General features: G+C 42.0%; 1 protein-coding gene across 2 annotated transcripts in view; it reads left to right on the top strand.

Annotated features, from left to right (window-relative positions):
* Positions 1–16,004, top strand: part of TESK2 (testis associated actin remodelling kinase 2) — a 115,131-nt gene that overhangs the window by 79,997 nt on the left and 19,130 nt on the right. Inside the window, exons 5-9 of one of the 2 annotated variants that reach the window (XM_034778167.1) lie at positions 1,544–1,690; positions 6,144–6,221; positions 11,828–11,910; positions 14,011–14,086; positions 15,781–15,864. In XM_034778167.1, coding sequence (XP_034634058.1) covers positions 1,544–1,690; positions 6,144–6,221; positions 11,828–11,910; positions 14,011–14,086; positions 15,781–15,864 — 468 coding nt within the window. The remainder of the gene's footprint in view (positions 1–1,543; positions 1,691–6,143; positions 6,222–11,827; positions 11,911–14,010; positions 14,087–15,780; positions 15,865–16,004) is intronic. The other variant, XM_034778168.1, reaches the window with a different exon arrangement.

A 16,004-nucleotide genomic window follows, 5' to 3' on the forward strand; every position in this document is an offset into this window, starting at 1 on the left:
ATATAAAATCTCATGCTTCAGGTCTTAAGTCAATCTTTAACTCAGAGATCAGGATGATGGGGAGCAAATTACCTCATGTCTGCTTCCTGAAGGGTTCTTAAACCTTCCTTTCAAGCAACTGGTAATGGCCAGTGTTGGAGATAGGATGCTGGGCTAGATGGATTGTGGGTTTGATCCAGTCTGGCAATTCCAGTGTTCCAAGGTTACACAGAAAATTAACATCTGGGCTGTGAATAGAACCCAGCAGCCCTGACTCAGTTTGCTCCTCTCGCCACTGGACCAAGCATGTTTCCCTTCGGATATATTTTTTTATCAGCATGTTAAGATCTGTCTGACTTGAGCTTGAAATGGGACAGACATTTCGCTCTGCAAACTGGTGAACATGCCAGTAAACTACTTGGACAGGTTTTTAAGTCCTGATTAACCCCAGGGCAAAGTTGCTGAGAATTTCAGTTGTTCTACTTCCAGCAATATAGGATGCATTCTTCCACCAAATTGGTATATACAAATTAGCAGCCAGATGATGCATTTTTAAATACAATTTTAGTGACACTCAACACTTTCTTTCCTTTTTGATGATGTCCAGATATTAAAGCACAGGTACTCTTTGCCTGTTTGGTCTGGAAAAGATCAACGTTCCTGCAAAGCATTCTCCTTTGCCTATATATTTCTGTCTCTACCCACAACTTCTAAGTCCCTTTTTGTTCCTTTCCTGTGTACATTAGCACTCATTCTCTGTTGGCAGTATTGGACATTATAATATGAGGTAAATAATATTACCTTCCCCCGGTGATGAGATGACCTAAACTGGCAAATATCTGTGTGTTCTAGTACAGTCCCATAAATGGCGAACTGGTCTGCTTTCCTGAGACTGATCGTCCTGGCATAAGATGGGAAATCAGTGTGGGCTCCCAAAATCTGGCCCAAATTGTTGGGCACGAAGCCGAAGAACTTTTCTTTTTTTTCTTTAATTCTTTTCAGATCTTTTAACTAGATTGGAAAGCTAGAAAATAACCTCTGTGCTCGCGCGTCATCCTGATTGTTGCATAATAGTAAAAACTAATTAATTGGTAAAAAGGTCAATACATGATAATGCATTGGCACTAAAATATGAACCTTTGGTCAGAGCATATTAAAAGAAGAAAGCAAATGCTAGGGAGAGAATATTGCGTGTGTATACTCGTGCCAGAGGACTTCCTGGCTCTCAGGGCTCAGCGAGTGCAGTGAAATTAATTGACATTGTTTCTGAATAGATCTCCAGATTCAGCTAATCTTGCAATGTACCCAATAATGCCATCTAGATTTTGGAGTCACCTATTTTGAAAGATACCACGCTGCAGAATAGTCTTTTTTACCTAGCCACTGGGTAGCATGCACTGTTTCTGTGGGGGCTCGCATCCTAGCCTAGCAGTAGAATTTCAACTGCCATGTGTTGTCTCTTAAACAAAAACAACAACAAACACCCTAAAACTCTAAACTGAACTGTTAACATCTAGGTCAGCTGTTAATTTTTGTTTTTAATGGCACATCTTGTTTTTTTCAGTACATCAACTGTGGTAATCTGGAACAGTTGTTAGACGGTAACCAGCATCTGCCCTGGATGGTGAGGGTGAAATTGGCATATGACATTGCTCTGGGACTCAGTTATCTTCACTATAAAGGCATTTTCCACCGGGATCTTACATCAAAGGTACCAAGTATATAACAAATGGAACTATTTAAGGGATATATTGTGCTCTAAAAGCACCACTTTGCTGGCTAATATACTCAGTTGCCTGGTTCTTCACCCCTTCCAACAATGAAGCTCTGTTACATAAAATGTCATTTAAGGGATTGTGAGAAAGTTGAAACAGTTTATAGGATTAAAACTATTTTACAGAAGAAATGATGTTGAGAACAGTTTGTCCAGAAACCTTAGAAGAGAGGTCACTTGTAAATGAGTTTGGATTAGGGTTTCTGAGAAGGTGGCTGCAGAGCTCAGTTTTTAATTCATAATTACTTTCAGTAATTTATTTAAAACTCTGGGCATTTAAGCATAAAAATCTAACAATTGGAATTGGATTAAAATCCTATAGGGAGTGGAGGTAGGATGACCATATTTTCCAAAGAGAAAACAGCACACCCCCAGCTGCTTGCCCGAGGGCCCTCCTCTCCCCCGAGACTGTTACCCTGTTGCTGGAACCCTGCGGGGGTCCCACATGCTGGAACGCTGCTTTTCCCTTACCCCCAGCCCTGCTTCCCCCCTGCCGGGCCCAGGCTGGCATCTCCACTCACCCCTCTGTACCACACCCCACGTTTTGACAAAAATGGGCATTTGTCCTGTTTGCTCTTGCCAACTGATCAATTCAGCAAGAGCGAATGGGACAAATGCCTCCTTTTGGGGGGAAAAAAGTTGGGTCAGCTGGGACAGGGCTTAAAAAAGGGACTGTCCCAGCGAAAACGGGACATATGGTCACCCTAAATTGAGGAGATTATTTGAAACCCATTTTAAAATCTCTCCGTTGCTTTTTATTTCTTCTTGTATTTCCCAGGTGGTGTCCAGTGTCCAGTGTGAAGAGTAGAACAGTATTGGTCTCTCCATAGCTTTAACCTTGGCTATCTTCTTTGTCTCATTTTCAAATTTCCCCTTCTCTCCACCTAACTTCAGCAAGAGCTGACCAGTCTACCTAAAACGTCACATGGTCTGGAATGAGCTAAAAGGGAGATAGTCCTATGGGGAAGAAGGGCTTAACTTTGGGGAAATAAAGGGAGGAAGTCACATGTGGAGTCAGCAGGCCCTGGGAAGGAATAGTGTCTATATCAGGGGTTCTCAGACTGGGGGTCAGTACCCCTCGCAAGGGTCGCAAGGTTATTGCATGGGGGGGTCGTGAGGGAATATTCTCCCTGGGAATATTTTGTTCTAAATTGAGGGTTTTTTTACTTTAGAACATGTAATAAAATTACATACAATATTGATTAACCATAGGTACTCCATAAGAGTATTGTATTAATAATTTTCCATCTTCCCAGTTCGTAAAGAGTTTTAGCCCCCCTCCTATGAAAATTTTTTGGGAAGACAATGCAGCCTAAGAACTCTTTATTCCTTCTTTCTATCAATCAAACAACCAATGTAAGTAAAGAGAACATGTTGTGCTGACATTCAGAATCAAAACCAAGCAGGCGTAGTCAAATGAAAATCCATTTTTCAAGACCTCTGTGAATGCTCTTATTGTTTTAAAGCTTTGCATAACTGTTGTTCTTGGTATCTGTCCTATCAGCACCTCAATGCTGTCTATTGTTGAATGGTCTAAATCAGTGGTTCGCAGCCTATTTTCTGCCGGCACATCTTGACACCTTTAATTATTTTGAGGCACACCACCACATTTTCTCCAAATAAACTCATGAATATTCATGTGTCAAAGTAGGGTTAAAATCAAAACAACCATGGTGGCTAACATTATATTGTGATCTGTCTTTTGTGCCAGAATTAACTTTTTCAACAGTTTCAGAGTAACAGCCGTGTTAGTCTGTATCCGCAAAAAGAAGAACAGGAGTACTTGTGGCACCTTAGAGACTAACAAATTTAAGAAGAACAGGAGTACTTGTGGCACCTTAGAGACTAACAAATTTGTTAGTCTCTAAGCTGCCACAAGTACTCCTGTTCTTCTTTTTTCAACAGTGGAAACTAACATTAAAGCTAAATTTAAAAACTCTGGACAAAACCATGCTCAGCGGAGACAGTGACATGCGCTTGAGAATAATATTTTGTGATGACAAGCAGTTAATAATTAATTATTTCTTCTCATTGCTAAAATAGTCTTCCTAAGTGTGTGTAACTTTCTTCTCTGTTTTTAAATGCAATATAATTAAGTCCCACACAGGGTATTGCCAACCTCAAGAGATCAAAAAATGAATGAGTCAGACCCCAACAAATCAGGAGATTGGCCCCCCAAACGTGTGGTTGTTTACAAAGAGATTATATTGGTTTTTTTGTCTAATGATTGGTGAACTGCCCCTGTCCCTCCCCAGACCTAGAGAGTATGTTAATGCTGCATGCTCCCAAATGTATTGGCTATGAGGATTTTGGCCCCTGCTGCAGGAGTTCTCACCCCCACATCTCCCTGTCCGCTGTCCAGCAATAAATTGTGCCCCCCAACCTCCAAATCAGTCTTGTGCCCCAAGTTTCCAAATCAGTTCTGCTCCCCAGCCCCCATCAGTTCTGTCCTCACCCTCCACCAGTCCGGTCCCCATCAGTTCTGCCCCTGCCCTCAGTTCCGTCTCCCTTGCTTCTCCTGGGGTTCTTCCCTCCTCCCAACATTGGGGGGCTGCAGCAGGGTCCCTGCTCCCCTTCCAGGCTGGGGAGGGGCAGCTCCAGGAGCTCTTTTCCCCACCCCGGTGGCCTATAAAAGTGGGGAGGGGCAGAGGAGCTAACCTGTTGCTCACAGGATGGGTGGGGGGAAGAGGGGGAGATTGAACTCTGATTGGTTTCTCTGCCTGGAGGAGGTGGGGCAGTGAGGCAGATGGCCAATCAAAATGTGGCTTCCCCCCTTCGTTTCCCCTCCCACTCCCCTGCTCCGCAGACTAAAATTTTCTATCTTAATGTCACTTTGGGGAATGGAATGTTATTCATGCATAATATTTGAAAGGGGCCTCATCCCGGAGAGCAAAAGTACAGAATGTGATCCGGCTCCAACACTAATTAAAATAAAGGGAAGAGGTTTTTTTTGTTCTCACATGTAGTTTTTTCAAAAAATCCTGCAGCACACCTGGCACATCCTAAGCCTCATTTAGAAAATCCTCCACTCTAAGGAGGGCCTGCTGGTAGTGCAGCAGTAAAACAGTCTGTGATGATGGGGTATGGAAAGGGCTACGATAAAATATCAGAATTGATCCACAAAACCAGTAGGTTTGCTTTTTAAAGCACAAAAGGTAGAGTTCATTAATAGGTCACAACGGAGGTTGGCAGGCTAAAAGTTTGAATCCACAGCTGTGTTGTAAGCAGCCGAGCAGTACTGTCTGTTTCCTCCAATTATGTGGTGAAGAAGGTGGGGGGGCCGTCACACAAATACCTAGGTAGGGTCCTTATCTTCTCTGTTCTTTGGAGGAGAAATGCACACAACCCCTGCTCTCAAATGGACAGATGTTTGTGAATTTCAAGACAGTGACTTTTGTATTTCATGTTGTATTATTGTGTTAGTGAAACATACTTCAAACTGAAACTAAATGCTGTGAAAATTATTCTTTTTCAATGTACACCGTGCTGGAAGAGTGAATTTTGCTTTGGAAGAGGAAGCTGTTCCCCTTGTCAGGTTTTAAACAAAGTCAGAATAACTAACTGCAGCAGACACACAACTATGTAGGCCAAGTGCCTTTTGGCTACTGCTTTTGAAGACGTGGCTAACATCCTGTGGTATTCAAGTGGCTTTGGATCGATGCCAGGACTCTTACTGCAAATTCAGGAAAGATTTGACATGTTTTTAGCCTTAGAATGGAAACGCTGTGGCATGGCTTGAATTGTGTAGGTATGGGATGAGCGGAACCACCATTTTAATGCTGTTTTTTTTTTTTTTAACTGCTCCTCTTTCTTCAGTGCACGATGATCCATATAAATCAAATGAGGACAAAACCAAGGGATTCAGAATATTTGCAAACACCCAAGCAAGCAGTGAGGATAAGGGAATGCGGTTTCCAGAAAACTGCTGGAGTCTGCTATTAATGAGATTAAGTCAGTTACTGTACAATGAAGCAGTTTCTTCTTTCTTTACCTATTACGCTCAACTGGGGCTAGAACTCACTGCAAAATATCCCACTATAAGAATTACTTTTAATAAGGGGGTTGCCTTATAGTAATACTATAGGAATTTGGCATGAATGGATTCCCCCTACAGATTTTTTACTTTTTTCCCTTTTGGCAAACTGAGATTCCTTATTCCTTTCGTAGTGCAGAAATCATCATCGCTACATGTCGTTTACTCCATTGAGTATGGTTGCAGGAATGTGCACTATTCTGGCAATAGTGTGGTGCATGGCAGTGTATTAAGTGTGTTAAGACCCACAAAAATTGAGACTTTTTTTACAAGAAAAAAATCCTGAAGTGAAACTGTGGAATTTTTTTTAATTAAATTTTAAAATGTAGGATTATATGCTCCCTTTCATTTACACAGTGTGAAGAGCCACAGAACAGCACAAATCCCATGGAGGGAGGGTCAGAGTGGGGAGCTCAGTTCTGCATAGCTGAGGAGGTAAGATTAGGGGGCAGATTTAGGGCAACAGCCTAACTTGAACTCCATCAGAAGTTAGGAAGTCAAAGCAGCAGTAACCCCCTCCCTTCCTCCCAAGTTATTTTCAGACCATGGCTGGTGTGTGTGAACGAGACAATGCTAGTGACCATATTTCCCAAAGGGAAAATCAGACGCCGTGTGGGGTTGGCCCAAACTGCTCGGCTGAGGGCCCATCCTCAATGCGGAGTTGGCCCGAGCCGCTTGCCCGAGGGCCCCCCTCACAATGTGGGGCTGGCCCAAGCTGCTCCCCCAGCCCCAGGTGTGGGGCCAGTCCGAGCCGCTCACCCAAGCCCTGCCTGCCTCCCATGCGAGGCTGGGGCTGGTGTCGCAGCTCGCTCAAGCCCTGCCTGCCCCTCTCCCGAGCCCCCACATGGAGCTGGCATCGCTGTTCCCCCACTGCATGTTCCTCCTCACTCCACTTCTTTGACAAAAGTGGGCCTTTGTCCCATTTCCTCTTGTGCAAACTGCAGTTTTTCAAAGACTTACAACTTTGTCAGATTTGGTTGGATTATCATGGGGAAAGCAAAAGACACAACCCTGACACACAAGTCACTTGTTCAACTCCCTGCTCCAAAGCATGGGGATGCTAGAGTTTCTCAGCGAAAAAGTTACCAGTATTTAACACAGGCAAAACAACATATTTTCCCCATGCCTTTTTCTTGGAAACAGCTGAACAGTTTTTTCTGAAATCTCCCCCCCCCCCCCCCCAAAAAAAAAAAAAAAAAATCAGCCTGAAGCAGATACCTGGTGTGGAAAATTTCAGCCCAAACTGTTATTTTGACAGAGTTACAAACAACTGAAAACAGGGTCTTAGAATGGGAGGTGTTAGGCAATCTTAACAGGTAGCACTACCAGCCTCACCCATACTAAGCTGTTGGGGTGTCGTGGGGGGGGGGGGAGGGGAATCATACTCTTCACCCTGTATTGCTTGTCTCTTTTTTAAAAAGAAACTAGGCAGTTCAGTTTCAAATTTTGTCCTCATTACTGTCTGGCTCTCTTGTACTAGCACAATGCTGGTATTTGGATCCCAACACTGCGGGGCAATGTTCACATGCACAAAGTTGTCTTTCAGTGTGAATAATTCTAATGCAGCTTTGGTACAATCTTATTTAAATGAAAAACGTAATTTTGGGCTTAAATGAAATTGTCCTTTGGAAAACCTGCTGTAATTTTAAACTTTGCCTACTGGGACTAAAGTTGCTGTTGTTCACACTTCATTGTCAGCATTGCTTTTGATACTGATAGGATGGCTCTTTAAAACCAGCTGACACATCCCAGTTGACTTTTAAGTATTTTAACTAAGTAGCTGTCATCATAGGATTGTGAATGAGTAACATGTCTGAATTTTTCTGTATGTCATAGCCTCGCTCTGTACATAGTGAAAGATAAAATGGTGGAGATGCTTGGTCTGAATAACTTATTTTTAACTCTGAAGTTTGTGAATCTATTTATTTTCATCCGTGTTTATGGAAAATAGAATGTTGCATTTGCTCTAGTAGGATTATGCTGTGCAAAGCAGATATTAAGCTCCCATAACATACAAAGGGGCCTTTATGTTCTCTCACATCTGTCTCTGCATAAACAGCTATGTTAACCCTTTAGGGCTGTTGTACAGAGTTCCTTTCTTTTATTGAAGTGACTGTCTCAGCAAGGACTGAAGTCTCTCCATTTAAAAAAAAAAAAAAAAAGTCAGATACGGTGGTGTTGGGTTGTGTAAACCTCCAAAAGAAACAGTGAGCCTCTTTATGGAGGTGTCCCACAAGAAAGCCTAGAGAATTCATGTTTTATTGCATTGCGTCTTACACAAATAGTCCAGTGGTAGGTTGGAAGAGCTTTCTCAAAGGCCATATTGTAAAGCAGCCTGGCATTTTATTTCATCGGCCATTCCTGCTGTCAGCCTTTCCATCAGACGGGTTTGAACTCTGTATATCATTAGTGGAACTTGGCATAAAAGTTCTTCTCACTGATGTAATTGCTTTTCTTTCCCTTCTCCAGAACCCGAGCAGTGTCAGCTTGGTCAGGTGTTAGAGTAACTTTACTCTGTGTGCTGCACTCTCTTTACTCAATAGTTTCTCTATTAATTTAGTCACTTTTCCACTTGTTACCCCCCATAATACGGACTTTTCCCCTTTTAATACCTATCTTTTGTGTTTATCTTAAGTTAATTTGGAAGTTGAGAGTGCATGCATAGTGATGTGCACTCTGAGTGCAGCGCCTATCATCCTTATTTTTTATTGTGGGACCGGCAGGAGACTTTTCAATAATTGCATCAGAGGTCCATTAACTATCTTGCCCATGCTGTGGACTGACACTGCAGCATACCAGTTCCAGTGAAGCTTGGAGGATGAAGATGAATTCAGTGGTGCTGAGAATATTCCTAAAACCTTATTTGAGGTCTGGACCCAAGTATCACTTCATAGAGTGAAGCACATCAGCGTGGAATGCTGTTTTTTCAGAAAATTGTTCTATTGTTTGACCTGAATCCAGGAAGCTCTAGGGGTGAAATCCTGGTCCCATTGACTTCAGTGGGTCCAGGTTTTCACTATAGGTGGGGTTTGAAGACTCTCAAGGCTTGCCTACATACAAACTTGCACAGATTTAATTAATCACTTTAATTAAACTAATGTAAAACCTCTGAAGGGACACCCTTATTTGGGTTGAGTGTCATATTTCACCTGTTCCCAATTGACTTAAGCAAAACCAAAAAAGCCACTTTTGTACAGAAATAAGTGTGTCCCTATGGGTTTAACTATAGTATGTCTACACTGCAAAAAAAAAGGTGTGGACTAACCCGAGTTGAGAGAACTTGGGTTAAAATAACAGTTGAAGACACAGCAACTCAGCTTTTAACTTGGGTAAGCAGTTTGAGTACAATCCTGGCAGTCCTCTATTCTTGAACTTGGACTGCTAACTCAAGTTAAAAGTTGAGTTGCCTCGCCTTCACTGGTATTTTAACACACCTTTGTGCAGTGTAGTTATACCCTCTCTCTGTTTAAATTCACACCTCAGGTTCTACCAGGGCAGCTTTCCCAGCTAGACAAGGTCTCAGACTTCCACCAACAAAAGCAAGGAAATTTAGGAGTCCAGATGTCCTCCTGGATTTAACCCTGAGCAACACAATGTGGCAGCACAGTTGATGATAAATGCTTTGTAGGTAAAATCTGAGGCCTCAGGCTGCTCCCGCTGTCTTCTGGGATTATGTAAGAGCTCACTGGCAAAACTATCAAACACAGAGCTGAGAGGTGCTGCTAGTGTGGCATACTGTGGCCTTCTTAAAAGGCCCACTCTCAAGCCGCCCTTTGCCTCAGAGAACCCAGTTTGCAAGTTTCGCAGATTCTCCCACATATCATTGAGTTTACAGCTGTAAGCAAACATCAACTGGGAGCTATGCTGTTACATTTATCAGATTATGTATTACACATGTGGATTATTAATTGGCAATAGTTTAATGTTGCACTTGGGAGCTGCGGTTGATAAAAATGCCATACATCTTCATTAAGTAATTTCTTTAGACTGAGAGTTGGTATATATTGCTGGCATAGGGACAGGTTGTGACCAGGGCATTGAGGAATTACAAGATCACTCTGTCATGTTGGCATAGGCCCACTGTTGCTTTTTGTAAAAATAAGGTTTTGCAAAACCTAAACCCGGTAGAAATGTTTCCATATATTTTTAATTCCAATGAAAACGGTTTTTATTTGGATTACATGTTCCCTGCAGTGTTTGTAAACCAATGAAAGCCAGAAGGTGAAACAAATTAATCCATTCTTGCTGACCAAATTGAGTGAAATACAAAAAGAAAAAAAGAAAAAAAAACAGTATTAATGGCAAGAAGTAAAAACTAGATTTTAAAAATTCCATTAATATGAATAATTGAAGGGGTTAGAAGACTTGTTGGAATTTATAGAATGATTTTTTTTTAAAACTGACCTTCTTTTTGAAATTTGGTCTTTGAATATTTAATAAAATTTAAAACATGACATTTCATTGCATCTACCATGGGAAAGAATTGTACTGGTGAACTTTCTAGTGTCGGCACATGCTTATTTCTGTACAGAATACAATGAAATGCCACCTCAGTTTGAACCTTTACAGTAAGAGTTGAGAAATGTTTTATCCCTCTAGGATTTAAATGCATTTTACAATGAACAAATGCTTAAACATTGGCAAGCTGAATGAATGTGTTCTTTGATAGGAGATAACAAAGGCCATAACTGAGACACTGAAGTGCACTTCGGGTCAGTGTGGTTCACTTACCCTTGTAAAAAATTTATGAATCCCAAAGTGAACTTTATTTATTATAGTTTAGTCACATTAAACAAATAGGACTTTGGAACTAGGAATCTAAGGTACCGTTCAGCATTTTCGCAAGTTTGCATGCAGCATACTTAACCTTTTAATCCGAAGGAGGAAAAATGTATTTACTTTATGGGCTGGACTAGAGTCAGCTCTGGATATGTAATCAATGGTGACCTGGACATGAGCCTTCAGACATGAGCATCACTATCCTCAGCAGTTGCTTCACTCCGACAAGCTAACCCAGTGGGGATTGGTGAGGAGTTTTTGTGCATCCAAGCACTATAAAGCTAGCAAACTGAGTTTCCTGATGCTGGCTGATATTGTAGGGTGCCACCCTGGGGAAGTCTGCAGAGGCATTGCTAGCTATCACTGCCCAGTGTATCTTTCTGTGGGCGGCACGGAGAAAGGAATGCAGAAGTGGAATGAATTCTTCTGCAGGGAGCAGGGCAAAATGAGGAGGTCAAAGAAACCCAGGAAAAACAGAAACCAGCTGCCAATTCTTTCAGTGAGGAGGACGAAATCTTGCACTGATCCTCTCATTCATTTTCACCCCAAAACACTGCCTGTGCACCGATGCTACGGGTCCTGAGTCAGCTAAGCACATGCTTAAATGTTTTGCTGAATGGGGGCCTTAGAAAGGAAAAGATGCTAAGTCTCTGATTAGCTATTTCCTACCAACTACATCCTTTAAATGTGCAGTGGGACTATGTATGTGACTTGATTTGAGACTTAGCAGCACATTCAGTTTCCTGTAGCTTATTTTCTACCGGAAACTGTTAGTGTAAATCAACAAGTACCTTTAAAATACAATTTTGTAAATGGGTAATGTAGCAAAATTACAGTATGAACATATTTAAAGGTCATGCTTTTCCTCATGTACTGTAAATCCTACTAATTGGTGTACTGTGTTCATACCCCATAGAGAATCTCAGTCTTGTTGAGCAGTGTTTATTTCAGGTTTTACCAGTTCAGGGACTAAATCATTTTAGCTCTTGCTGAAGCCTAAATACTTGCTGCCTCTGGTTTTCTGTTGCCTCAGCAAATTTGAGTGGATTATTAACAAAATATAAAACTGGTTGCATCAACTGAATCTTTGACGGGCACATGCCTGACTTTGGTGTTTGTGTGTCGTTGGGTACAAACAAAAGTCTCCCATAAATGAATATCTTTAAAACAAGCTTTAAAAATCTTGCTCCAAATTTGAAAACAGTATGGAATTTCAAACCCAGACAATATTTTAAACTTTCCTCCTTTCTCTTTAAATTCAGAACTGTTTAATAAAGCATGATGAGAACGGTTACTCGGCAGTGGTGGGAGACTTTGGTTTAGCTGAGAAAATCCCTGATTGCAGGTATGTGGATTCTTCAGTACTACTCCAGATGAAGAGTAAGAGTGTGCTGCAGTTATATGATCTATGGAGCTGAATGCCTGAGGGTTGTTACACTTTGCTGTAACTCACAGAAAACAACCTCTGATTTCAGTCTGGAGCTACAAGCTAAATGGAGATGGGCAACCACTCCAAGCTCTTAATTATCACTGTCAGCTATAGACTTCGATAGTGGCACTGTTTCTTTCAATGCTCCAATGATCAGAGAGCTCGACCAGGCATTTCAATAGGTCTCCAAAGCAAGTTAGATTGATTGATTGATTTTTGTGAAGAACTGTCTATTATTCTGAATCTGGGTGATTTATACTGAATCCTCGCTTTAGTGATTCCAGATATTTTTAATTAGCTGCTTCTTGGTTTCACAGCCAGTGTTCAAAAACATTAAAGTACAGGCCTCTTTCACCTCTGGTCTAGTAGTTGAAATTCAGGGTTGTAAGAGGTATTACTGTCTGATGGGTCTACTGTGGAATGAGATGATGATCTCCATCCATTTGAGGAATGAACAAGTGACTGAATCTCACAAAACACCATCACAATTGGCAGCTGGCTGTTTTTTTTTTTTTTACCCATCCAGTATAGAAGCCAGGGATTTGATTAAGCTATTCGCCCTATCTGTATATAGTCCTGTGTATTCAGGATTCTGGGGTCATGGAATTTGTCAAACAATTATGCCTCAGAATCTAAGTTCTAATTAAAATAGTTTCTAGCCTATATGACTGTCAGGAAAACATCAGGAACATGAACAATACAGGATTGTTTTACTGAGACTGCAAACAATCTAAAATGATAGCTCAGGGAGTTGTGAAGCTCCCCATTCATCTCAATGGGATGCTGACTCTGAAACACTAACTTTTTCTACTATTGATAAATACAGGATGTTCCTGCTGAATTTATTTCTCAATCCCTCACAACCTCCAATTCTTTCGGGTGCCAAAAGCCTGAGCAGTCTATTACCAAGTCACCAAAACTTCCGGCTTCTCCTTCTCTTACAAAGTTGGTAGTACAGTGATGCATTTTCAGCACACATTTTTGAGATACACTGGAAACCAAGAATGCAGGAACAGCCTAAAATAAATGTAACTTGGTATCAAAATAAATAACACAAGAGCTACTGTATTGACTGCATTATTCATTTTTAATTCAAACTTTAGTTTTCACATTTGAAAAGTGCAGCCATGTCATGTCCAATTCGCTGACCGCTCTGCCCTCGGACTCAAGGGACTGTGTCATAGAATGTAGATACCACTAATCTCAGAGGCTCCGTTTTTAGAGGTGGTCCTTGAAAATCAACATTGCAGCAAGCTTGCACTGCTGCTGTATGTGTTCGTGAACAAGACTGCAGTTTCCAAATGTATGGAGATATTGTAGATCAGATTAATACAAATCATCTCTGTATTGACTGCTTCTCTTAAGTTTGGCTCAGTGGGGAATTCGCCAGATAACCTTACTTAATGAATTTTTGAAAATTTTTAATAAAATTTGCAAGTCACCTTTCAAGGTTTTTGTTTCTATTTATTGTGTGGGCCTCAGACCAGACTGACTTCTTTCTGACTGGTGAGCAGAATCTTTCTGAATCTTGACAGCTTGTCATCACATTGTCAGGGATAAGACTTCCCAGGAGGAATACCTTTCAGAACTGCTTACATGTGATTGGAGAGCTCTCTAACACAAGGAAAACGTCTTTCCCTCCTTAAAAATGTACTTGAAAATAAAGATCTCTGTGAGCCCCAGCATAGGTCAAGGGACCTACTCTGCTAACAGCTTGGATGCTGAGGGTGTCCAAAGACTTATGGCTATAGAGTTTAGAGCTATGGAGGGGGCTTACAGAAAATGAAATAAATAAAACTTGTTTCAGCGAATTGCAACAGCCTGCTCCTTCATATACCTTCCCTGGACTCTCAGATCCTTTCCATGTACAAAAGAGTAGAATCCAAAATGAATTATATGGAAACCACTCACACTGCCTTTTCTATGCTGAAAGCTGCTCATAAAATGTTTTAACCTTGTATTTGCTGAGTAATTCTCTCTCTCTCTGCCTCCCCCACCCGTCTTGAATGTGGAAAGTGAGAAGCTTCCAGTGGTAGGCTCACCCTTCTGGATGGCACCTGAAGTTCTCAGAGATGAGCCTTATAATGAAAAGGTGGGTATGTTTGAGGCGTGGATATTGGCTGTTTCTTTTCGGTGCAGCCTTGGAGGTTTGGGAATATCATGAGCTTTAAAATTGTCCTGCCACTGTGCCTTACTGCACTTTTCCTTAGCAGAGTTTGTCATAAAGGATTCTGAAGAAAGAATGTTTTCTACACTTGACGCGAGGGGACCGATTCTGACTATAGCTCAGTAGAAACCTAGATAGAATTAAGCGGTCCTTGTGGCCTTATGCAATTATTTTTGAATTGAAAAATAAAAGATCCACATTTTAGGGTAGAATTTCTACATTTGACATGCCCAGATCAAACTGCTAGGGAAAATGCTTTTACGTTCCCTTCTTTTGAGGCATTGATTTACTGCTCTGTCAAAGGAGAGCAGTGGAGAAGAGGTGACAGACCTAGAAAACAATATTTTCAGGCAAGCTCTGCTTAATGCAGCTTTATCCACTTGGCATCCCAGAGACTCTTGCTAGCTGTTAGCTGATCTCCCTCCCGTGAGTGCCACACTCTGTGGTAAAGTCCACACTCCGCCAGCATTCAACACCAGTGTGTCTTGTGTCCTCCACCTTTAGTTTGCAGAACTGAAGCAGCTGCACAGAATTAGCACATCAAAGCATTATCAAAATTCCAGCTATTTAACTTGTGTTTGGGCCCTTCATTTCTAATTTAGGTCATGTCTGCACATACCGCGCTGCAGTGGTGCAGCTGTACTGATACAGGAAAGAGCTCTCCCGTCATAAAAAAACCACCTCAGTGAGCGGCCAAAGCTATGTTGGTGGGAGAAGTTCTCCCACCATCATAGCACTTGTGCACTTACGTCTCTGTAACTTACATCACTGAGGGGTGTGGAATATTCACACCCCTGAGTGACATGAGTTTTGCTGACAAGTGGTAGTGTCGACGTAGCCTAAGAATGTCACTTTACCTGATTTCCTTGGGGCATAAAGGTCTAAAGGAGAAGCAGTTGTAAGTTAGCTTTCCCACCAATGCAGCTGCGCCACTGGAACGCTTAGTGAAGACGCTCCCTACGCAAACAAGAGACCTGCTCCATCAGCAGAGGTACTCCACCTCCCTGAGAGGCGGTAGCTGTGTCGAGAGCAGAAGCCAGGGGTTAGGTCGGCATAGTTATGTCACTCAGCAATGTGGATTTCCACACCCCTGAGCGATGTAGTTATACCGACATACATTTGTATTGTAGACCAGGGCAGGGCTAAGTGTCACCTAAGTATGCCTTGATCCCTGAGGGGGACGCCCTGCTACTGCTCTGTAGACCTGGCTTTAATATTTGCTCAAGTTTAATAACTTGGGCAAATGCCAGATGGCAAGAATCTGTGAAACTCTGACTCCCTGAGAGCAAGTGATAAATGAGTCTGTCTTGTGACTGAACACTGCATCGGGAAAGGGGAGCAGGATTTCATTTGTCTTTACACTGCCAGCGCAGCAGTGTCTGAAGTAAAATGTAACACTCCAGTGCAGGAATTTTATTAGAACTGCACTGTGAACATGTTTCCACTAAATGAAAATGCGGGAAATGTTACTGACAGTTATTCGTCGTGGGGCTCTGGGGGTGGATGGCTGCTCTGGACAGCCTTTGAAAATCACCCTGTGGTCAGGAGAAACCTAGTGGCAGATAAGAAGGCTGAGTGTTCATAATTAAGCCATGTGGTTATTTTTTCCTCTCTCTCAGGCGGATGTGTTCTCCTACGGTATAATTCTCTGTGAGATTATAGCCAGGATACAGGCAGATCCTGACTATCTCCCTCGCACAGAGGTAAGTGGTGAGCATGTATAAGGCCTGTGGGAGGTGGGGAATGCTCATGAGTGATGTTTGGTCATTAATAATTGCAGCATGGCTGCCAAAGGCATGATGAATGGCTGTTACCGTTAAGGGGGCCTCTGACAAAGCATCTG

Source organism: Trachemys scripta, chromosome 8 (assembly GCF_013100865.1).
Source record: "Trachemys scripta elegans isolate TJP31775 chromosome 8, CAS_Tse_1.0, whole genome shotgun sequence".
Taxonomy (NCBI): Eukaryota; Metazoa; Chordata; order Testudines; family Emydidae; genus Trachemys; species Trachemys scripta.